Source organism: Sphaerodactylus townsendi, linkage group LG01 (assembly GCF_021028975.2).
Source record: "Sphaerodactylus townsendi isolate TG3544 linkage group LG01, MPM_Stown_v2.3, whole genome shotgun sequence".
Lineage (NCBI taxonomy): Eukaryota > Metazoa > Chordata > Lepidosauria > Squamata > Sphaerodactylidae > Sphaerodactylus > Sphaerodactylus townsendi.
The window spans coordinates 48,432,154-48,456,992 of NC_059425.1; the positions used below are offsets into that span (position 1 = coordinate 48,432,154).

General features: G+C 43.5%; 1 protein-coding gene across 1 annotated transcript; it reads left to right on the plus strand.

The window, feature by feature from the left end:
• Positions 1-685: 685 nt before the first annotated feature.
• Positions 686-21,687, plus strand: LOC125438564 (GTP cyclohydrolase 1-like). Its single transcript, XM_048507037.1, has 6 exons — positions 686-1,392; positions 12,748-12,857; positions 15,613-15,668; positions 16,815-16,846; positions 17,855-17,939; positions 18,658-21,687. Exons 1-6 carry the CDS (start codon positions 1,080-1,082, stop codon positions 18,782-18,784), a joined length of 723 nt encoding a protein of 240 aa, XP_048362994.1. The 5' UTR covers positions 686-1,079; the 3' UTR covers positions 18,785-21,687.
• The last annotated feature ends 3,152 nt before the right edge of the window (positions 21,688-24,839 follow it).

The window sequence follows — 24,839 nt, forward strand, 5'->3', positions numbered from 1 at the left end:
AATTCACATATGATATTTATATCCCACCTTTCTCCCAAATGGGAACCCTAAGTGGCTTGTATTGTCTCCTTCCCACAATTTTATCCTCACAACACCCCTATGATGAGATAGGTCAAAGTGATCAGCCCAAGGTCACTCAGCAAGTCAGGGAGATTTATGTAATCTCTCAAGGGTCACAGCCTTCGACAACACATTCTACCTCACAGGGTTGTTCTTGTAAGGATGAAACGTGGTGGGGAGAACAATCTTGGAGGCTGCTTTGGCACTCCAAAAGGGAGAAAAGTGTGAAGCCCTCTTCTGCTCCCTCTAATGCACGGCGCCGTGAATCCCACGTCTGCGATGAACTGCTTGCAGGTTGACCAAGAAAATGCAATTCAGTTTGGGCATTTGGAAACGGAAGAGGGAATCTTGAGGAAGGGGCGTAGAAGGTCTGCATTGCCGGAGAGGCGTGGGTGGGGGACCCGCACATTAGCCACGTGCAGCATGTGTAACCCTCGTGACCCGACCTTGTTTCCTCCGATTACCGAAGCCAAAAGGGGTGCCTCAGTGAGCCTTGCCCAGCTGACAGTCTCAAGACGTCACCATCTGACCGGGAAAGGGTACATTGCCATGGCAAAGCGACGCGATAAATACCAGATGGCTCGCTCGGAAGCGGCCCAGCACCAGCCTCGGGGTTGCAAACCTCCCCGCGCGCCGTGCAGAAGAGGGCGCAAGAAGAGGGCTTCCCAACATCCCAAAGTTCCCAAAAGAGCCAGCCGTCCAACTGCCCGCCACCGCGGATCACGGCCTCTTGCACCCCAGCAGGTTGTGGCCCAAACTCGCCTACGGGCGCTGCAGTCTCCAGCGGTAGCGTCGAGCTGAGAGAGCCCATCGCCCGCTCAAGGACACTTGCGGGGACAGCGCGGGGTCTAGCGAGGCTCCCTCTGCACAGTTTTGCAAACGCACCTATCCTTTAGATGCGGCAATATCTGTGCACACTCTGGGCAGGCCAGATCCGACCAAGCCAACCTGTCAAAATTTAGCCTTTCCCTGCAAAGAGCCGCCCGGACTTCCCACTCCGCCTTGGCACGTGCTCCGCCATGGAAAACCAGCTGGATCTGCAGTGCTTCCAGAACGGGGACTTGCTTCCCAGTCGCCTCCAGCAGTTGGGCGAGCTGCCCAGCAGCGAGCCGCGGAAAACCGCGAAGCATCACCCGTCCTTGGCCAAATGCGACCGCGAGGCGGAAGACCGCGACGGAGACGAGGACGGATTGCAGGCTCTGGAGGCCGCCTACGCCACCATCCTCCAGGGGCTGGACGAGAACCCGGCGAGGCAAGGGCTGCAGCTGACCCCCCGCCGAGCCGCCAAAGCCATGCAGTTTCTCACCAAAGGCTATCGAGAAACAGTCGCAGGTGAGTCCAATTCGACGAGCATTTTAAAGAAGAAACTACAAAATAAAGGCACAATTCGGCCCAGATTAAGTGTCTAGAAACACCCGAGATTCCAGTTTACTCACGTGAGGAAAACGCTTCTGTCAAAACCCATGAGGTTTTTATAATTATGGTGGTGGAAGGGCTGTTTGTGGCTGTGTGGACTCTAGCGAGGGTTCCCTCTGCACGGACGGCTTACACTGGCCCACAATTTTGCAAAGGCACCTATTCTTCTAGAACTGATACTTCTAGAACACTTCTAGAACCGACACTATCCAAATACTGCAAGATTCGTGGTTTATTAATATATACCCACTCTCTGACAAGGCTAGCAAATTATTTTTTATTGAATTATTTCTCAGTTTAAGAATACCAAGATCAGATCCCATTGTGAGGCTTAGCTTACTTTCTGGGAGAACTCTGGCTTCTCTTAGGAGGTAAAATTCACACCCCACGTTTTGACTGTTCGGTGGAACAATGCCCATTTCAAACAGGTTCATGAACTTAGGGTTCTATGCCCCATATGTGTGCCAGCCTTATTATTTTGGTGGGCATGCTTCTTACCTTTTTGATGCCAGTCGAATGGGTGAGTAAATGAGTTTTTGAATCAGCCACCTACTCAGGGAACTTATGGTCTCAAAAGGAGCATTTGGCATAGTGCTGGGAAGGTAGAACCTGCACAGGGCTGAAGGAGACAACATAATAATTGGGCACAGACAGAGCAGTATTTGCAGTTGATGTGATGGCAAGAGACCCATGATAGGATCTCTAGCATTATTTTAAAAGCTCTAAACCAGCAAGGGAGGGGATTTGGGGACAAAGTCCATCATGGAGTAGGATGAGTTTAAACCTTCCCCTATTTTCCCAGTGGAACACACACTGTGAAGTTGCTGTTTGTTGGATGGATGAACTTTGAAAGCTTCAAAACTGTGACGGGAATCTAGACAGGCTGGAACTGGCTGGGTTTGGAAACTGCGGAGTCGTCTGCAGAACAAGATAGGTGAGGAAGAGACTTCCAAAGGGGGACAGGAGAGAGAGATGGGGAGGGAAGGAGTGAGGTTCTGGCAAGGGATTATCAGAGAAACATCCATGGAAGGTAACTGCTGTCTGCCTGAGGAAAATTCATTTGAGAAAGACCAGGAGAAAGGGAAGGCATCCATGAGGTTGAGATTGGCAGAGATGCCAATGAGCAGCATGGAAGAATTGAGCAGTCATTTCTCTTAAGATGATACTGGGTTGTAAATTCATAAAATATAGACCAACACGCAGAGGCGTAGCAAGGGGGGAAAGTGCCTGGTGCACTGGTGCGTCCCCTGCCCCACCCGGAATGCCCCTGCCACATACCCAGAATGCCCCGCCACACCCCACAGGGTTGTGCGCCCAGTGCGTCATGCACCCCCCGCCCACTTGGAGCTACGCCTCTGCCAACACGCTTGTTACAACTTGAATCACTGGTTCTTCAACCCACATCAGGAAAGAGTTATTGACTATTCAGTGGACCCCCAGTTGATGGATTCTTATCACAAGTGCCACTGGTACAAGGAACAGACTCCATAGTATGAAAGTGACATAATAAGAAATCTTAAGTCAGGGTTCAAAGCAGCACTTTTGCTCCATTCTTTTTTTATTTTACTTTAAAAAATTATTAAGACATATGTAAACAATAAAAAATGAAAAAACGAACAAAAAGTACATAAAAACAAAAATGCATTAAAAGGCTCTCAATTTTGTCTGCACCAAATTTAAACACTTAAAAATTTACTACTTGCTCTCTAATTATAAATTAATTCTCAATTATTCTTCCCAATAAGGGTCATATGTATCTACTATATCTGTTTTCCTGTACTTCTATTCCTCAAATCCACAAATCACCCATTCATTTTTTTCTCTTGCACAAAAAGTCTGTCAAGGGTTTCCAATAATCAGTGTGTGCCCCTGAACTCCCACTCCCAAAAGCCTGGGATAAGCCCCAAGAGAAAGACTTACCCAGGCCCTGAGGGCAGCAGGTGGCAGTGGCAGACAGACCCTGTGGAGCAAGGCAGCTCACGGGGAGGAGCCTCACCCTGGGCCAGTGGCTGCCTGGGCTCCAAAGGCTGCACAGTGGAGAAGAGGCCTGGAATCCAGGCTGTGCTTGCCCAGGCATGACCCAATGCTGCACCAGAAGCCCAGGCCCTCACAGGGCCCAGAACCCAACTGAGGCCGTTGCCCTCTTGGAACAGTAACAGGGAAAGGCGGGGTCCAGCCTGGCCAGGAAGGGAGAAGCAAGTGGGCTGGATGAGGGTCCTTACAGGCCCTGAGGGAAGAGCCAGGGGGAAGGGCTGGGGGAGAGGGAATAAAAAGGGTGAGGGACAGAATGGTCAGGGAGGATGCTCCCATCCAGCTGTGGCGCAACTCAGGACCTGTTAACCTGTTAGCCTTGGGAAAGGGCCGCTGAAGTGCAGCTGCACCCAGACACCCTGTCCGAGGCTGGAGGAAAGGCTGCTCAGACCTGGGGAGGAGCATCCCAGGCTGTGCTGGGGGCTCCACACTATTATTTTCTCAAATCAAATAAGTTTAGCCATTTCTGCCAATTCCAACAGATTCATAAGCCATTCTTCTGTTGTAGTTATCAATGCAGTTTTCCATTTTTATGCATACAATATCTCCAATGCTGATGTGATATGTAAAAACAACAGTCTTTTGTTTTCAGTCTGGCCATAAGATTAAAAAAGAAAAACCTCTGGTTTCATTTGTATGTTACTTTTAAAATCTTCTCAGTTGTTGAATGGATTTGTATCCAAATTTTTAAAACTTTATTATAAGTCCACCATTAATGATTAAAAGACCCTTCATGCTGTTCATTCAAAACTTTTTATACATTTTTGCCAGTTTCATTAGTGACAAATACCACCAATACATCACTGATCAAAGTTCTCTTTAACACTAGTACTTGAAACAAGACACTTTAGCCCAGGGGTCGGGAACCCGCGGCTCGCGAGCGGCATGCGGCTCTTCTGCCGCTGTTCTGCGGCTCCATGAGCCGAGCCGCCGGGCCCGTCTTCACCCGCCCTGCAGGCAGCAGGGTGGGCGCTTCAGTCTCCCGGCGGCCGGCCAGGCCGAGCCGCCGGGTCCGTCTTCACCCGCCCTGCAGGCAGCAGGGCGGGCGCTTCAGTCTCCCGGCGGCCGGCCAGGCCAAGCCGCCGGGTCCGTCTTTGGGCGCGGCGGTGGCGGTAAGGGTGAGCGGGGGAAGGTAAGCCAAATGGCTCTTTGAGTGGAAAAGGTTCCCGACCCCTGCTTTAGCCATATACTCTCTCCCACTGTTACAGTTGTATACTATACCCCAGGGGTCCCCAAACTACGGCCCGGGGGCCAGATGTGGCCCCCTGAAGGCATTTATCCGGCCCGCCAGGCATGGCGGCGATGGCTCCATTCATGTGCAGTGGGGGCTCGAGGGAGAGGAGGAACCTGCCCCAATGGCCGTTGATTGCAGTTACATGATGGCACCCCCAAATCTCCATGAATTTTCTGACCCAGAGTTGGAAACCTTACACGTGGCAACGCCTGCTCCGCCCTTCCCTCTCGACTACTCCATGTGTTGCTCTCAGGCTTTCTGTTCTGCCTCACTCCCATTGGCATCAGCCAGGCTGGCGAATTGCTCGCTGGCTGCTAGGGAGGAAAGAACCCAGGAAGATACCTGATCCTGGGTTAGATGGAATGCTTCATTGGGAAATTTCTGCTTTTTTTTTTACAGGGGAAGGTATTCCACAGCCTCCCCAACAGACCAAAGTCCATCTAGTCCAGCTCTCTGCTACTCGCAGTGGCCCACCAGGTGCCTTTGGGAGCTCACATGTAGGATGTGAACGCAATGGCCTTCTGCGGCTGTTGCTCCCGATCACCTGGTCTGTTAAGGCATTTGCAATCTGAGATCAAGGAGGATCAAGATTGGTAGCCATAAATCAACTTCTCCCCCATAAATCTGTCCAAGCCCCTTTTAAAGCTATCCAGGTTAGTGGCCATCACCACCTCCTGCGGCAGCATATTCCAAACACCAATCACACGTTGCGTGAAGAAGTGTTTCCTTTTATTAGTCCTAATTCTTCCCCCCAGCATTTTCAATGAATGTCCCCTGGTTCTAGTATTGTGAGAAAGAGAGAAAAATGTCTCTCTGTCAACATTTTCTACCCCATGCATAATTTTGTAGACTTCAATCATATCCCCCCTCAGCCGCCTCCTCTCCAAACTAAAGAGTCCCAAACGCTACAGCCTCTCCTCATAGGGAAGGTGCTCCAGTCCCTCAATCATCCTTGTTGCCCTTCTCTGCACTTTTTCTATCTCCTCAATATCCTTTTTGAGATGCGGCGACCAGAACTGGACACAGTACTCCAAGTGCGGTCGCACCACTGCTTTATATAAGGGCATGACAATCTTTGCAGTTTTATTCTCAATTCCTTTTCTAATGATCCCCAGCATAGAGTTTGCCTTTTTCACAGCTGCCATGCATTGAGTTGACATTCCCATGGAACTATCAACTAAGACACCTAAATCCCTTTCCTGGTCTGTGACTGATAGCACTGACCCCTGTAGCGTGTATGTAAAGTTTGGATTTTTTGCCCCTATGTGCATCACTTTACATTTTGCTACATTGAACTGCATTTGCCATTTCTGAGCCCACTCATCTAATTTATCAAGGTCCGCTTGGAGCTCTTCGCAATCCTTTGTGGTTCTCACCACCCTACATAATTTGGTATCATCTGCAAACTTGGCCACCACGCTACCCACCCCTACTTCCAGGTCATTTATGAATAGGTTAAAGAGCACTGGTCCCAAAACGGATCCTTGGGGGACACCACTCCCGACATCTCTCCATTGTGAGAACTTCCCATTTACACCCACTCTTTGTTTCCTGTTTCTCAACCAGTTTTTAATCCATAGGAGGACTTCCCCTCTTATTCCTTCATTGCTGAGTTTTCTCAACAGTCTCTGGTGAGGAACTTTGTCCAATGAGGATGATTGAGGGACTGGAGCACCTTCCTTATGAGGAGAGGCTGCAGCGTTTGGGACTCTAGTTTGGAGAGGAGACATCTGAGGGGGGATATAATTGAAGTCTATAAAATTGTGCATGGGGTAGAAAATGTCGACAGAGAAATTTTCTCTCTCACAATACTAGAACCAGGGGGCATACATTGAAAATGCTGGGGGTGGGGGGGTGGGGAGAGAATTAGAACTAATAAACGATAACATGCATGATTGGTGTTTGGAATATGCTGCCACAGGAGGTGGTGATGGCTACTAACTTGGATAGCTTTAAAAGGGGCTTAGACAGATTTCACATCCTGCATGTGAGCTCCCAAAGGTATCTGGTGGGCCACTGCGAGTAGCAGAGTGCTGGACTAGATGGACTCTGGTCTGATCCAGCGGGCTCTTTCTTATGTTCCCACCTATCACCAAATTCTCTGGGAGGGTACAGTTATAAAATACTATTAAAATAAATTCATAAAACCATATTTGAAACTCCTTTATAAATCATCCCAATCCCGCACCCTAACCCACCCTCCTTAAATTAAATAGTAATCTATCCCACATAAAGCCCGCTCCAGCAAATTTCAAAAACTGGGCCAGAAGAAAACTGGGCCAGAAGAAATTTCAAGAACTGAAACCAAAAGAGAGCTGGTACAGGCGAGAGCAAGTACCAAAAAAGGGAGTATGAGGGAGCACCACCTAGAAAGATCACCCATATGCTCGGGGAACAGAGGGTGGTCTTGACCAGGTGCCTAAACTCTTGCAGAGTTGGCACCTGGTGGACCACCACGGGAGGGTGGGGGGAGAGTGTTCCAGAGACTTAAAAAAGGAAACTCAAGAGAATATACTTATTTCTCAGAAAGAAACATATCTTTTTCAAGAATAGATATTACCTGGGTTTCTAGGGACTTAGAATCTAACATATCTTATGGCCCAATCCAGTGTACTTCCCTGCTGAGTTCCGAGAGAGAGAGTCAGATCACAATGGTTAGCAAGCACGGTCATGAGAGAAAGAGAACACTTACTGGGAGTCCAGCCAAAACAAATCCGGTGCAAAGCTCAGAAAAAGCAGCCAAGGGTTGAGGCGTAGGTCAGGGCGCCGTGTCCAGAAACAGCAGTCCATGAGCAGTGGGGGCAGAAAGTCACAGGCTTTCGACGAAGTTGCTCCTGCAAAGTCAGCTTCTCTGTGCCTGTCTTTTATGAGTCTCCCTTTCTGCTTAGTTCTGCTCCTGGGAAGACTTAGAGTGTTCTCTGGGTGTCTCTGAGCCTCCAGTCCGGCGCTGCCCCTTTTAGATTATAACTCCTGATGGCTATGAATTTGGAGTTGCCTAACCAGTTCAGGTAAGCTGAGGGAGCTATCAGTTCTGGCATCTGCAGCTGGAGGTGCTTCTACAAGCACCCTGTCCTCCTGCTGTCGGGTTGTCTATGGTCAGCTTTGACTCCCTCCTGCGAGACTTCTGATTGCTCTTGGACCTCAACCAGCTAGCGCTCTGGTGAAGGTGGGTCATCCTGCCAGTACTCCTCCTTCAGGGATTCATTCCTGGCTCAACCCATGAAATCCAGAGGGTGCTGCAGCCTTGTATGGTGCTGCTGCTTTGTGGTCTCCAAAAGGGTTTCAGACCGTTCCAGAAGGCACAGCAAACATGAAAAACCCCATCCACCTGAAAAGCGCCTATTGGGCAAAATGGACTTTTGTGTTGTGTAAGTCTGTGACTGGGGACGGGGGAGTTTCCAGGCTGAAAGCCCAGTGGAAGCCCAGTAAAATCAGCTCTACCCCCAGAAACGCCTCTAGTTGCACAGTTATGCCAGCACACCTCTCAGGGAGGCAGCCTTTTCTGAGTCAGTCGCCATGGAGCTGTGCAGCACCCACCCACTGCTGTGTTTACCTTCTCTGCCAACATAGGTGAAACTTATGCTGGCAAGGTGGCAAATGCATTGCCGCATACCTGCGCTGCTTCCAGGATGCGCCTCCCCCTGCCTGATTTAGCTGTTCCTACCAAATACTTTTTCAGATCATAATCTTATAGCTCTGGTTTGTAAGAGAAAATCCAGTGCTTTCAGATGGAGACTAAATGAAACTTTACAAAGCACACAAATGTTCAGGACTGTAAAACTAAAATAATTTTTGAGTTCAATTTAAATAAGATAATAGAATTGAGAAAAGTTTGGGATGAAAGTAAATCTTATATGTTGGAGACAACATAATTATGAATTTAGGAAAATGAGAAAATCCAAAATATTTTAGAAGAGATTAGAAAAAAGAGAAGGAACTAACAGCCCAATCTAGATGGAGCGGGGAGCCATTGGGCAGGGGCAGAGACAATGGTGGCTGGCCACTCCTCAGTTTTTATGGCGGCATATCCCAGAAGTCTGGGCCTCTGCAGAGCTGTGCTGGTTTCCCAGTTGGGCACTGGCATTGGGGGTGGGGTGGGGTGGAGCCAATGTTTGTCAACTTCCACCAGCATTCTAGCCCAGGAACACCAGCCCCTGTTTTACCTTCCTTCTGCGTCATCCAAAGCTCCTTCTGCACTGCCCGAAGACTCTTTGGAGACCCCTTTGAAGCTGCCTGTGGATGCCATGGTAAACTGGATTGTCCTGTAAAAAACATTCAAAAGACAAAAATATTTTGCAACAAATAATTTTACCACAGTTATCTATGCAAACAATACAAAAGATTACAGAAGAACAGAGACATGTTATGAATGGTAAGTTAACTGTGGTGGGAGTGGTAGAGACTATTAAAAAAACTAAACCAGGAATGGTACCTGGTTCGGATGGTGTGTCAGGTTTGTACTAAAAGTGTTTTCAAGTTGAAACTTTACATCTATTACAGGATACAATGAACTCCATATTGCAAGGAGGAAAGATTCCAGAGTCATGATAAAAGGCCAAGATAACATTAATACCTAAAAAAGAGCAAGACTTAACTTTGACAAGAAATTGTAGACTACTTTGACAAGAAATTGTAGATATCATTACTAAATAATGGCTATAAATGGTTTACTACAATTTTAGTGGATACATTGAAAAGAAACATGACAGGAGTTTATCCATGAAGATCAATGTGCATTTTAACCTAAAAGACAATTAAAGGACAGTGTTAGAATTGAACTGAATATTCTGGACTATTTTGAGAAACATATTGAAGAACAGGCTACTTCAACCTTTCTGGATGCAAAGAAAGCATTTGATAATTTGAATGGATTTTTTTTGTTTTTTTAGAAAATATAGATTTTGGAGAGAATTTTATAAAATGGATGAAATCATTTCATTCATTTCATTTATTGGTTTTTTATGTCATCCTTCCCCTCACAAGCTCAGGGTGGCTTCCAACATTTAAGTATAAGTACAATACCAATTTAAAACAAAAATTACATCTGAACATCAGACATTTTTGAAACCCTATGGCAATTGAATTACTATAAAAATCAGGATACAGGAGGGAGTAAAAAGGTGGCGAAGGAAAGAGGGAGGGCCAAGATGGTAAAAACTGTAGCTGCCTCGGCCATAAGCCAAGTGTCTACAGGGCTCTGTCTTCCAGGCCCTGTGGAACTGCATCAGGTCCTGAAAGGCCCAGGTCTCACTCGAGAGAGTATTTCACCAGACTGGGGCCAGGGCCCCCAACCCCCCGACCCTGGTTGATGCAAACCAGGACAAATATTTTAGATCCATTTTATGATGAGGGTTTATTGTTTTAATTTCTCAAATGATTAAAACTTTTCTCCTTTTTTGTGGAGTATTAGCTCCATTTATGTTCCACATTAGAAATTTGCAATTTATATTTGGGTCCAAAAATATTAACTCTCTTTATCCTCCAGTCCAGTGTCTTCTTTTCCTTTTCCTTGTGGTAGTTGCCCTGTATCTGGTTGATCTGGGTGTGAATCCTCTGAAGACTCTGTCCCATTAAACTCTCTTTTGTATCTTTCAAAGAAGTCATGTGCCTTTTCAGTCTGAATCTATGTTGTCTGAAGGTAAAAGATGCAACTTCCAGTTTTTCACAACAAAACATAATATTTTTCTTTTTTAACTTTTTAGTTAGCAAAGCGTATTATTTTCTTTTATGCAGGATTTTGATTGTTTTTAAAACAATTATATCCACATTCTCTCTCTCTCTCTCTCTCTCTCTCTCTCTCTCTCTCTATCTATCTATCTATCTATCTATCTATCTATCTATCTATCTATCTATCTATCTATCTATCTATCCATCCTTTAGATTTTTTAAGCACCCTCCCCGGAAGGGCTTATCTGTTTTCAGTCTTGCACCAAAATACTGTTGTATAATTATATCTCTAGTCTTCTTCTTCCTTACAGAATAAACCAGAGTATCTCATTAGAACAAATCTAGAATTTAGCCTGTAGTCTTTATTAACTTCTATCTCTTCCTCTGAGATTCCCAGAAACCTTGCCAAAGCAATTATAGCCATTCGTCTAATCTCATCTGTATCCTCAGGGATAGCTCTAAATCTCGAACAAAATTCTTTTTCTGTCAGCTCCAGTAAAGTGAAACTGTCCATTTCTCTTTGCAAATCTCTATTTAAGGCTTCTGTTGTCCCCTCTACAATTTCAACTTTGTCAATAGTTTGTTGCTTCACATATTTGATTTATAGAACTTTCTAATTTCTTAACATCTTCAAACTTCTGTTCTTTTACATTTAAAAAAATCTATTTTGGTAAATCTCTCCTTCATGTTCTTCTCAAATGAATTCCATTTACCTCTTAATTGCTCAAAATATTTTTTCATCATTTCAAACAAGACTTGCTTTTCAAGTTTTATATTCAAGATTTGTTTCTTGGTCGTTGCCATAATGAATAGGTTCCAGAAAAAAAGGAAAAATTGTCTCCAAGGTTATCTGCAAAAACCAACTTTTTCATCATTTACTCGAGAGGAGGTCTTTTTTAAAGCAATGTGGATTATCTCCTGATCATTCTCTATCCAGAATTATTACTTAGCTGGTGATTTACATCTCCCAGCCAGCAATTTAGCTGCAAAGATCCTCTGCATTACACAGAGGCTTCAACACTCCATAAATCCCCCACCAGAAGCCCCCTTTTTTCCATTTTGATAATACATAATTTAAACTATTTTAAAGGTTATGTTCTCAACAAAATTTATACTCTACCGTCTCTTCTATCAGTGCAATTCTATAGAACCTAAAAAACTTGGCTATCTTTCTGCTAGAAGTAAGATGAGCAAGTAAATTCATGTTAACTACTTTATTTTCCCTTGTTTGTTAGAGCTAATCCTGTGGTGACAGCATAAGCATAAATCCTTGTGACAGCATCATTCACTAGCTCATTCATTGCTACTTATAATTAGACTCTTGTTTTTCTTTTATTGAATTGATGCCCAGAAGCGCATTGACCAGAAATCCTTTTAAATCATCTTCTTGTTCCAAGGTTGCTGAATTATTTCTATAATGCATTCATTCAGCAGCGATTGGTAAACACATTTTAAATGAAAGAACAGGACTTAAAGCTTTTGAAAATGTACAAACTACATAATTGTCCTCTTATAAAACAGATACAATCTTTGTTTCCCAAACTTGTTTTGAGTAAGTCTGATGAGGAACATGAAATGAGAAGATATGAGTCCTCCATGCAGGTGATCCAATGAAAATTGGAGTACTTTTGTATAAAGTAGCCCTTGCTCCTAAAGAAGCATGCCAGACTGAGGATCTCTGGTTCTTAAAATTTGATGGTGACAAGAATATAAGGATTTTTAAAATTTCCCTACAGGACTCTGGCCCTTACAAATTTTACATGTTTTTCCAAGCTTGACCAGAAACTTTTCTATCAAGATATTTCTGACCCTTCCTACTCTAGCAGGTGTCTCTTAGTGGTTATTCTAGAGCAGGGGTAGGGAACCTGCAGCTCGAGAGCCGCATTCGGCTCTTCTGCCCTTGCACTGCGGCTCCATGAGCCGAGCCGCTGGCCCCATCCTTGCCCGCCCTGCAGGCAGCCGGGTGGGCACACCAACTGCCCGCGGCCGGCTGGGCCACACTGCGGGCTTCCCTTCTCGTCTGCCTCGTTGGAGTGGGGTGGGCGCTTTCCCAGCGGCCGGCGAGGCCGAGCCGCTGGCCCCATCCTTGCCCGCCCTGCAGGCAGCAGAGCGGACGCATCCATGCGCTTCTCAGAATGAGCGGAGTAAAAGGTAAAAAAACCCCAATATATACAGTGTTATCTTTATTTTAAATGTCAAAAATTATTTGTGGCTCCAAGTGTTTTCTTTTCCCGTGGAAAACGGGTCCAAATGGCTCTTTGAGTGTTAAAGGTTCCCTACCCCATTTAATAAAGAAAGTTCATTTTCTTTGTCCATTAATAATCTCCTTTCTCCCCCAGATATACTCAATGATGCCGTTTTTGATGAGGACCATGATGAGATGGTGATTGTGAAGGACATTGATATGTTTTCCCTTTGTGAACATCACTTGGTGCCTTTCTTTGGCAAGGTATTGTTCCTCTGATATAGATGATGATCAATTTCTGTTGGCTGGGAATGGGGGAAAGGGTCTGGCTTCTTTTTTTAACCAACCTTTTAGGTCTGGAATTCTCCTGTTACAGATCACCCCCTCAGGCACACAGCTCACTCTTTCACCAGCTGCTGCTAGGTTTGATGTTCGAGGTGGGACACTAAGAAAGCAAGATTTGTAGAAGAAAAGTGTAGCTGATTTGGGCTCCTCCCATTCAAAGTAGATTAGAATGATGGTAATGGCTGTTACTACCTAAGAAATTTCAGTAGGGGGGGGATTTTCCCAGTATAAATCTGGAAGAAATGATCTTGGGTCCAGCTCAGCTATGTATCTATGCATGAGAGAAGAGGTTGAGCTAACGCTTCCCAATTTTATACTTCCTTCCCCTTCATGAGTTTCTCTCAACTAGGGCTGGAGTTGTCCTTCCAGGGCTGTCAGTGTTTATGCATGTTTTCTGAGCTGTGCATGGCATTTACATGGGCTGGAGCCATTCATGCAAAATAAATCCTTTTGCCTCCAAGGCTTCTAATTTTTTTTATTCCGCTGCAAGTTTAATTTAAGCAGAAAACACAGGTAAAAATATTCTGCAACGTAAGACAATATAGCAAGATTGACTAGACAAAAAAACAAGCTTTATTCATTGCTTGAATTAATGCTGCATATCATCCTTTGAGAGATGGGTGAGGGTACGTGAATTAGTTTATTCAGGCTGATTCTTGTCCAAGATTCCAGAACTGGACTAGATAAAGGGGCATGTTGCTTGGCACCCTTATCTTGGGGACTGTGCTGGGATCCCCCTCTCTTCAGCCAGCGTGGAATAGTAGTTAAGAGCAGGAGGATTCTAATCTGGAGAACCGGGTTTGATTCCCCACTCCTCCACCTGAGTGGCAGAGGCTTATCTGGTGAACCAGATGTGTTTCCACATTCCTACATTCCTTCTGGGTAACCTTGAGCTAGTCACAGTTCTTTGGAACTCTCTCAGCCCCACCTACCTCACAAGGTGTCTGTTGTGGGGAGAGGAAGGAAAAGGAGCTTGTAAGCCACCTTGAGTCTCCTTACAGGAGAGAGAGGTGGGGTATAAATCCAAACTATTCTTCTCTTCCTCTGTTGACCAGTGACTACTGAGGGGCTCATTCTCCATGTTCTGCGACAATCTGATGCACCAGTAATATTCCCAGTTATGGTTTAGATGCTTTAGTGATGTCCAGACTGGCTCTTTGATATCTTATAGGAGAATCCCAGAACTTCTAACATAGGAAGATGACAGCATAGTGGATGTTGCACTGCCTGGCTAGAGGCTTTCCCAAGTCATCCATAATGCATTTTCAACCCACTTTTAATGCACTTTTGTGATTGTTTGCAAGTGGATCTTTCCATTTCACACGGTAAAATGAAGCTGCAAAGTGCACTGAAAGTGTACTATTCGGCATGTGTGAAAGCACCCTAAGTGACACTCTGCCCTCAGAAAGTATATTACCGTACATTAGCATCAGAGCAACTCCCATTCATGACAACCCCTGTCAACTATATAATCACTCATCTTTCTGTACATCTAATCTTAAATTCCAGTGGGCCTCTTCCCTCCTATATGGTAGACTCCTCTCCTATTGAGAAGATGGCCCTGAGGCTTCTTGGGCGGGTGTCCACTGGGTGAGGTCTGCTTTAGACTGGTCAACTTGCCCCCTGCTGGATTCTGATAATTCATTGGTCAATTTACATTGTTTCTGCAGTAAACTGAAATGCACCCTAGATGGATTTTGGCTAATTACAGTTGTACCAAAGGAAATTAAGGGTTCTTTCCTTTTGAGATTCTGTCTTTTGCTTCTCATGCAGACAGAATCTTGAAAAGCTATTAGCCTGCATTGGAGTTAATGTTTAAAATGTCACACTAGAATCCTAATGTATCCTTGCCTTTAGAAATCTCTGTAGATTCATGATGCATTGCAACATTGAAACTGTTGCAAACCCAAAAATTCCATTATAACTCATTGGACCTGTTAGCAGATACTTTTCAGAACTACTGTTTTTGCTTGCCAGAATACTTAGTTCTTTCCCTTTTGCTTTGTCTTAGTTTCCTCTTTTTCTGTCTCCCTTGTTCTTCTTTGCAGTTCCTGTCTGCTTCTCATAGTCCTGTAACTTTCTGAAAGTTTTTCTTTTTGTTCCAAGCTTCTGTGCATGCTGCCTACGCTGTGAAAAGGAGTATTGTGTATTGAAAATCCACTTTAAACAGTGTCTTGCAGTGTGCATCAAATTTCTTTTTCAATCTTTTAATGCTTTTTGTAAATACACAGTTGTGAATCCATCATGCAAAGAATTTCCTTGCATATCACAAATATTAAATATTCCTGGTAGTATCAGATGTATCACTCACTCTGCAAATGCACTACAAAAGAATAAAGTATCACAGTTTGAATCTACAGGTTGGTCTCAGTTTGAAACCCATATGACTAAAAGGTCCTGTAAAAATAATCATGGATGAAGTCTTTTGAACATTTTTCTCCAATGAGAGGATCGTTTGGTTTTCTTTGGAGAGGTGAATGTGGAATCAGTTTTTACAAAGAGCTTCCCGGCTATAGACATGTGACAGGCATGAATGTTGAAAACTATCTGATGGCTATTGTGGTAAAGCCCATTTTCACAACTGACTAGAAAGTTGTGCCAGATGGGCAATCATTTGAATCTAGTTTTGTATCTTTACACAAATATTTCTCCAATCACCCTGCCATGTCTACAGGTACACATTGGATACTTACCACGGAAGAAAGTGGTTGGCTTAAGCAAGCTTGCAAGGTTAGTACGCTCACATATAACACTGTACATTCATGAATGAATGTATAAAATGAATGTATAAAATGAGCCTTTAAGGTTCTTACTGAGAAACAGTCTCATCTTTTCCCTGGGATATGACTACTGAGAGTGGCATTGATTTGTAGTTTCATCTGTTAGAGTGTAGTGTGAGCACCAAAATGTCTGTCAGGAAGGAAAAGAGGCAGTGTGATACTTGATCTACAGACTTATTGTGCTAGAAATTCCCAGACAATGCAGTTGAGCATCACAAAGCAAGATGTTACCACATCAATTTGGGAGGAGACATTTGGAAGCACATCCACTGCTGCTGGTTCTTGACCTCAGTGTGCAGGAATGATCTAAAGAAACTTTTATTGCAAGTGGAATCATGATAGCTTGTCATGAAGTGGTTAAGAAACTATACCTGCTGAAATTCTCTATCACCCAATTCTCAAAGGTACAGATCCTTGTCTTCTGTTACATCTCACCACCCTAATTGTAAACTCTCTGGCCTTTTCACGAGCTTTCTCCCTTCATCTCAGTGCACTAACAAGAAGACTGCAGCTGTTCCCAGAGCAAGCCCAACAGAGGTGCACTGGTGCGTCCTCTGCCTCAGAACGCCCCCGCCACGCCATGCTCCCACCACACCCCTGGAACACCCTCACCGCACCCCCCACATGGGCATGCACTCAACGCGTCACCTCCCCTTCCCCCTTCGAGCTATGCCTCTGAAGCCCAATGAGAACTTAAGATTTCAGACCTGGGACATAGGCAACTGCCTATTTTATTAGCCCTGTTCCTATACCTTTGAACAGCAGGCCACACAACACTTTTATCTAGTGAAAATTTCCCTTGCTAGTGCAAGCTCTTTGTGTTCAATTTCTGTTAGATAGTTGTTAATGGTATGGAAACAGGACCTACTTTTATTTAAAAAATAGTGATAATGATTTTAAAGTTGTCTCAGATTTCATTGACTCCACTTGAGAGGTACAGGCTTGAGGATTGTAGCCAAGTGATTGCTAAAAAGGAAAGAACACTAAACACGATAATTTCCTGTATTTTTGTTTGCATTTTCTGTTCTGTTTTGCCAGGCAGTTATTTTTTATGTTGCTGTTTTTTTCTTACTACATCTATCTTTTCTCCATTCAGAATTGTTGAGATATTTAGCCGAAGGCTTCAAGGTTTGTATCCTTTCTGTAGTATGACCCTGCTCCAGTGGCGTAGCGCCAAGGGGGATGGGGGCGCGCTCAATGCACCACGTGTGGGGGTGTGGCAGGGGCGCAGGGCACAAACGTGCCCTGAGCACAGTTCCCCCCCACTCCGGCCCTGCCTTGCTCTACTGACTTCTTATCCCCATTGATAGTTTTAACTTTTGTAATGGCTTTGATTTAATTGCCTTAACTATAAACTGCCTTGAGCAAGTTGCTGGAGAGGTGGTATAAAAATGTTCTAAATAAATATATATTCTTCTCCCTCCCTCCCTTCAAGGAACTTGGGCCTCATATTTGGTTCTTTTGCCTCACACCAACCCTATGACATACATCAGGCTGAGAGTATTCCACTGGCCCAAGGTTACCCAGTGAGCCTTATGGCTAAATGGAGATTTCTCAGTGAGTTTCTCAAGTTGCTCAACATACTGAACTCTATTACTAATGCTAACAGTGCAACCCTATGCAGAGTTAAACTCTTTTAAGTTTTAAGTTTTAAGTCAACAGACACAGGAGTTTTTAATTCTGCTAAGGACTGCACTGTTTTTGTCACTCTAGGACAGCAATTCCCAAAGTGTGTACCACAGAGAGAATTGTTGCATGCTGAAAGGAATATATCAATTAATTAATTAAATGCTTTTGTGAATCAAAAGTGCTCACCCCAGAAGAGGTTTCCTGTTATGCTCTGTATGATTACAAAAGGGGTGAGCAGGTATGTCAGATCATGCAGTCTCTATGCCAGGTAGATCATTCAATCACTCCTGAGGGAGAGATGCAGCACAATTCTTCACTGTCTGTGGGTTACAGTCCTACTAAGGACACAGTAAACAAAAATCATGCAACAATGGCAGTGAGATCCATAGTTTGCCGATTTAAAAAAAGAGTGCAGCAGAAGTGGCAAGAGGGAACATATTAACCCAAGACTCAAACATGAAACTAGTCCATAGTCCTTTTTTAAAAAGCTCCATTATTATTTTTCAGTCCAAGAACGACTTACCAAACAGATCGCTATGGCAATTACTGAAGCACTGAAACCTGTTGGAGTGGCTGTGGTCATAGAAGCATCGTAAGTCAATTATTAACATCAAAACTCCAATGGTTGCTCAACAAAATATCCGGGGTGCTCCTTTTGGCTTCTTCCTGGGAATGGTGTTTGTGGTAAAGACACCGTAGAACAGGAGAAACGGACATCAGCTCAGTTGTGCGACAGACTTCCTCTATGATTTTGATTATGTCTTATACTGTTTTAAGATTATATTCCTGAACACAATTACCACTACAGAGTGCTGTTTTACAACTGGAATGCCAGAGTTCAGTGTGAACATTTGGGTGGGCAGGGGAAAAACCACTGTTGTTGCAGCATTTCACAAAATCATTCTCCTTGAACTATTTATTTGATTGTTATGCCCTGGTCATCATTTAAGGCCCCAGTTTTGGTGCTTCCTCACTACTGACTGACATTAACATAGGATGCACTTTTCATGGATGCTGTGTGGAGAGATAAAGCTACAGATGAAGGAACTGTTCAAGTGCTAGGACTGGGAAGGGAAAACTGTGAGTGATCTAGATAAAATGCCATTAAGATGGACTTTTGCAGTTACTTTAGAAAAAGTATGACGCCTCTGAAGTCTTAGATCTATCATGTGATTGTAGCCAGGCAGGTAAAAAATCCAAGCAAAAGTTACATTATAATTTACCATTTGGTCCCTATTCTAGTGTTCACAACATTCAGATACTATGCTGACATCCTTATATTAAAAATTGTCTTTTTTTCATATTGGCAGGCACATGTGCATGATCATGAGGGGCGTTCAGAAAATGAACAGCAAGACTGTCACCAGCGCCATGCTTGGAGTCTTGCGAGAAGATCCAAAAACCAGGGAGGAATTTCTTGCCTTGATTAAGAATTAAATGGCAACAGCTTGTGGCTCTCTGTGGGTTTGGATTCCATGCTATAGCTAATTGCCAACAAATGATTGCCTTATGTGAGCCAGTTTTTTAAAAATCTGTGCAGTTTAAACAAACCAACAAAAATAATTGTATCACAGCTTTATTCTCACTTCTCTGTAACACCTTAGAATGTTGCTAAACATTTAACGGGATGCAACTACCTGGCTCCATTATTATTAAAAGGAGACCAACTGAGATATTAGAGGATAAAGTGGCAAACATTTTTTATCATATTTTAGTTCTGATGATTAATTTGATGACATCATGGTACACTGACTGATGTAATTAGGAGGACCATAGAATTCTTGCTATCTCCCCATATTTCCCCCTCCGAGGCCCTTTTTACTTCTATTCCACTTCAGTTATTTTGCCCTGCTGGTGGGGAGTGATGTGTTACAGATAGCTGCAAGAAAATAAAATTATGCTTTTTTACTCCACCTTTCCACCCTACACCAATGCCTTGGATGTTCAACAACCAGTGCTTTCTGGGAACTTTATTTCCTAGAATGTACCAGGTTGTTAGAATGCATCCCAGGGAAAGGGTTTTTAGCTTTATACCTGTCAACCGAAACAGTTACCAGGCTCTTGATTCCCAGTGGTGACATAGAGACTGCATTGTTTTCTTCATGGTCCCAGCAAAACCTAAACCTCGACCCGCCAAAATTATTTTTATAGTATGAGAAAGTTGTATTTTTAAAAAGTCTGAATACCAGTCTTTCATTGATGTTGTTCAAATACATCTGCAGTACTCCTTACTTTGATTTAATGTCAATTTAACTGTCGTGGTTCCCCTTGAAGAATTCTAGTAACTTTGTGGAGGGTGCTAAAAATTCTGTTAAGAGATGCTACATATATACAGCATACTGTATTTTCACACATACAGAAGCCTTTATTGGCATTACATATTGTATTTTCCAGTGTTGTTAGAGAATTATTGCTTAACTACTTCAACCGTACAGTCCTAAATAGAGTTACACCATTTTCATTCCACTGAGTTTAGTGAGTTTAGAAGAGTATAGCTCTGCTTTGAATTGCATTAAGTCTGAATTGTAGATATGTACCTAACTAGCGCTATTCTTTCATAGGCCTCCATTTAGCCATTCTCTATCAACTGCCAAAGGCTGTGTGTGTAGAAGCCAATTAGAAAAGCAACAATCGCAAAGCTTAGCTGTTCAAGGGTAACTGCCCATACCCTGCTCCCTCTCCTGGACAGCTGATTGCACTATTGTTGATTTTCTTGGGGTTCTTCACATAGATTGGGGTGTCAGTATCATGAAGTATGACATATACATCACACATTGATCCTTATCCAAATGCCTTGGCATTTGGTCTAGGCAGAAAAGGATATTATCCTAAATCAGAATTGTAAAATCTCATTTTATGTATTCTGTTGCCCATTGGAGAATAGCTTCAGTGCACAAAGTCTTCATTCAATCAGTGCCATTTAATAGATGATGTAAAACATTTGGAGTCCCCATTGAGGAATAAGGCAGGGCATAACTGATGTAACTAAATAATACTTGTCTTATTCAATGTTTATTTTTTTTGAGCACGTGCTTCAGGATAGAACTTTTAAAGTACTATAGCACTACCACTTAATCCTCAGAGAACTGTATAACACAACTTGGAATGTGCCTTATAAGACTTAACATGCTATAGAAAGGGCTGGCATTTCCTGAACAGTTTTTGTTTGCTTAAATGGAAAAGCCCTGGGCCTGAAATTTTTACAGCTCACTCAGTTCTGCAGTTGAGTTTTGTTTGTCACTAAAATAACAGTAAACATGGTGCTAAAATGTGCACATAACCCCAAAGTGTTATGTTAATATATTACTGTATTTATAAAATGCTTTTAATACAGAACTACAGTTCTGGATTCCAGCTTAGCTTGTCATATGTTAGTAGCAAATAATTTCCTTTATACCAGTAGTTGTATTGTGTTCAGAAATGCAAAATGGTTATATTAAGTGGTAACTATTACCATCACTGCTTCTTTTATATTCTGTCTTTGTGCTATAATTATGGCATAGAACAAGTTAAGATTGAATCTTCATAGCACAGTTTTATCTTTGTTTGCTTTAGCGCAATCTGTCATCTTTCCCATTGGATATAAATCTAATGCATCCTCAAGGAGTCTCTGTGAATCACTATTTTAAGATTATGATTGCAGACAGGACAAAGCTGAGAAAGAGTTTGATGGGAATCAAGATCTAGCTCACAGCTTTTGTATTTTAGCAGGACCTGGTAATGGGATCGTAAGACCTTTCTGTTCAGCTTATACTAAAAGTATTTCACAATGTTAGCTGCAGTGCATTTTAAATAGTCATTTGGCTATCAATATTGTAACAGAGAGCATTGGTAGAGAAGTACAGTCATGATGGGCTCCTGTAGGTCGAAGCAAATTTCCATTTGTCACCGGCAGCAGCCATTTCATCTGTCTGCCTTATGAAGAGAAAGGCTACATTGTGGCCTTCTCCTGGAGCTTGGTTGGGACCAACTCCCAATTTAACTCCTCCCATCCCACAATCTTCTCCTGGTATAATCATTGCACCTATACCCTTTTATGCTTGCTATGAGACATTATGAAAGAGGTGCCTTTGAATTTTCCTTAAGCTCTTTTTCTATTTTTATATCATGTTTACTGGATTGTAAGCTGTTATTTAAAATTGGAAGAAATGGTACGAACCATCAGATTTCTGTGTAAGATTAGGACACTGATTGACCGTGGAACATGAGTAGATTCAAATGCAGGGAGTAGAGCCAAGTGCAACAGCAAGCATTCAGTCCCCTATGGAGCAGAAAGAAAAAGAAGCACACTCCTAGACTTCCGGGGGGGGGGGGGGGGGCGGCACTAATGTTGCATCCTAACCTGGATAGCCCTAGGCTAGCCTGATCTCATCAGATCTCAGGAACTAAGCAGGGTTGGCCCTGGTTAGTATTTTGATGGAAGACTTTCAAGGAATACTAGGGTCGTGTGTGGAGGCAGGCAATGGCAAGCCACCTCTGAATGTCTTTTGCTTTGAAAACCCTACCAAGGTCAACATAAGTCAGATGTGACTTAATGGGGGGAAAACCTATCATCAGTTACCTCAGCCATTCAGAACTGAACCTGCTCCTACTTTTAAAAAATCTCCCATCTAGTTTCTATATCTGAGGAGCACACTTGCATGTGAGAAGGTACTGGGAACTCACTTTTGGACAGAATGCCTAACTTGTATCTAAAAACCTGCATCCCACTCCATGGATATTTGAGAATGACTATTTGCAGCAGAATGGTAACAGGATGTATGTTAAAATATGCACCCTACTGAAAGCAAGTTAGAGTGACTGAATGGATAGTATCTACCTGTTGCTGTACTTCTGAATTTGGTGGAGTTATACCTGTAGTGCTTCATTCAGTGTCATATAAAAACAGCTGTCTGTCAGCATATAGCCATATATACACATCCAGATGATAGCAAAATATTTTTCAAACCGAATATGTTTTTTCCATTCTTTTGAGGCTAAAATACAGCTGAATTTGGCAAAAAGTGCAACTGGCTCCCAATCCATGGTACCATCCCCAGCACTATCAGAACAACTTTGCATATGTGATTTTAATTCTCTAAAGCAAGTGCTGCACCCATGCCAACTGTATGCATGTATTTTAAACAAAATAAACAAGGCTTCATTTCCATGGTGTGTTTACTGACTTTTATATACACGCAGACCTACACACTCAGGCAGGGACCTATGGGGCAGGAATCCTAACCTTTCCCCTTGCTCTCCTAGCCCTTGTTTTCCTGCCTTTGTGGGCCTGGTTCTCACTTCTCCACCACCCCATCCCAGAAAACTCATGAGAATCTCACTTACCCACCCATCCTCCGTACCACCCCTGCTAGGGTGTTGCAGTAGAGAAAGGATGGCTTCTACCTGCATTGCTTAAACCAGTGTTTCCCAACCTTTTCAAGGTCAGGGTACCCTAGACCTCACTCTTCATATCTCACAGTACCCCTGCCACCACCCTCCACCGTCCCCTCCCATTGCCCCTGCTTGCCACACCCCCACCTTCCCCTCCCAGGGTGAAGGGGTGGCTGCTGATCTTGTGGCAGGCCCTGCCCCATGGGCCAGCTCCATGTCCTTGCTGGCGCCGGTGGGAGACACCACAAAAATAAGGGGGGGGCAGTAGTGTTGCCGCGGTACCCCTGGGACATTAAGCAAAGCAAAAACTTTACTGGCATACATAGAACAACAGCAACAAACCCCTGGGACATGCTAACGGCACCCGAGGGTACCACGGAACCCTGGTTGAGAATAGCTGGCTTAAACCCATGTGGATCAGCAGCAGCTCCCCCCCACCCTCATCTATCTCAGTGTGAAGATGCAGCCAAGTTAATGGAGGCACAGTGCTTATACAAGCGCTGTTCCCTCTGAGGGGGATTACCCCCTCCATTTTACAATGTGTCATATTTTTCTGTAAACCTTGGTTTGTAAAAAAAATCTGTTCCTTTTTGCTGTCAAGTTGCAGCTGACTTATGGTACCCCTGTAGGGTTTTCAAGGCAAGAGGTGTTCAGAGGTGGTTTCCCGTTGCCTTACTCTATTATACCTTGGAAATGTTGCATCCAAATACTACCCAGATCCTACCCTTCGTTGCTTTTAGGGTTTCCCCCCTGAAAACTTAAATAAAAGGCTCCTGTCTCTCAACAGCAGTGGCTGTGGCTCAGTGGAAAAGCCTCTCCTTTGCATGCAAAAGGTCCCAGGTTCAATCCCCCACATCTCCACTTTAAAAGACCAAGCAGTAGACAATGTGAAAGACTTCCACCTAATACCCTGGAGAACTGCTACCAGTGTGAGTGGACAATATCGACCTTGATGGACCAATCATCTAATTCAGTACAAGGCAACTTCATGTGTAAATATGTGACGCAGCTCCAATCCACAGATTTAAATATCTGCAGATATTCTAGCTCTGCAAGAACCTGATTTGAATTGGGGGGAAGAAGAAGAGAGGAGTAGTAGTTTGGATTTATACTCTGCTTTTCTCTCCTGTAAGGATCTCAAAGCAGCTTACAAACTCCTTTTCCCTTCCTCTTCTCACAGTAGACCCCTTGTGAACTAGGTAGGGACAAGAGAGTTCTGAGAGAACTATGACTACTCCAGAATCACCAGCAGGCTTCATGTATAAGAGTGGGGAAACAAATCCAGTTCACCAGATAAGAGTCCACCGCTCCGTGGAGAAGTTGGGAATCAAACCTGGTTCTCCAGATTAGATTCCATGGCCCTAAACTGCTATTCCACACTGGCTCTCAAAGATATAGTAATGATGATATAATTTCCCTTTAGACCCAGTGGGAAAAGTAGACTATAAAAAGCATAAATGAAGCTTTATTTGTCATCCATGCAAACTTTTTCTTTATATACAGCAAAACACAGGAGAGAAGAGGGAGGAGGTACTAATTGCTCAGGTTAGTCAAGGTGTAAATATTTCAGATAGATGTACCTAAATACCTATTAGGGATTGACTGAAAAAGGGAAAGTACCTACATCATGCACAAAGAAATTAAGTGGAGTATTATACTCTCCAAATATCAGGGAGTACATAAACTCAGGACACAGGAAAGTGAACATCAGACAGAGAATGCACATTCTATTATGGAAGGCAACCAACCTTCATTACATAACAAACCACAATAATTTACTTTCAAATACATGAGAACATTATTTTGTTTCCAATTTCCTGCTGTACATTTTGAATGAAACACTGGGCACTAGCAAATGATTCTTAAGTCCTTGACCTGAAGCTTTACAAGAAAATCCCTTAATTTCCTGCACAAATTCCCTCCTCTTGCTACAAGGCATTACTTCTCTAGACTGCAGAATTAAAAGACATTTCCCACAACCAAAACTAAGACTCTTGTCCAAAACTGTGGTGTGTAGTTAGAATGGGGCCTTCTCTTCCTGAAATAATTAGTAAATCCTTTACAATTCACTACTTCAATATGGAAGAATGCTTGAAAAACCATGACAGTGTTTTCTATG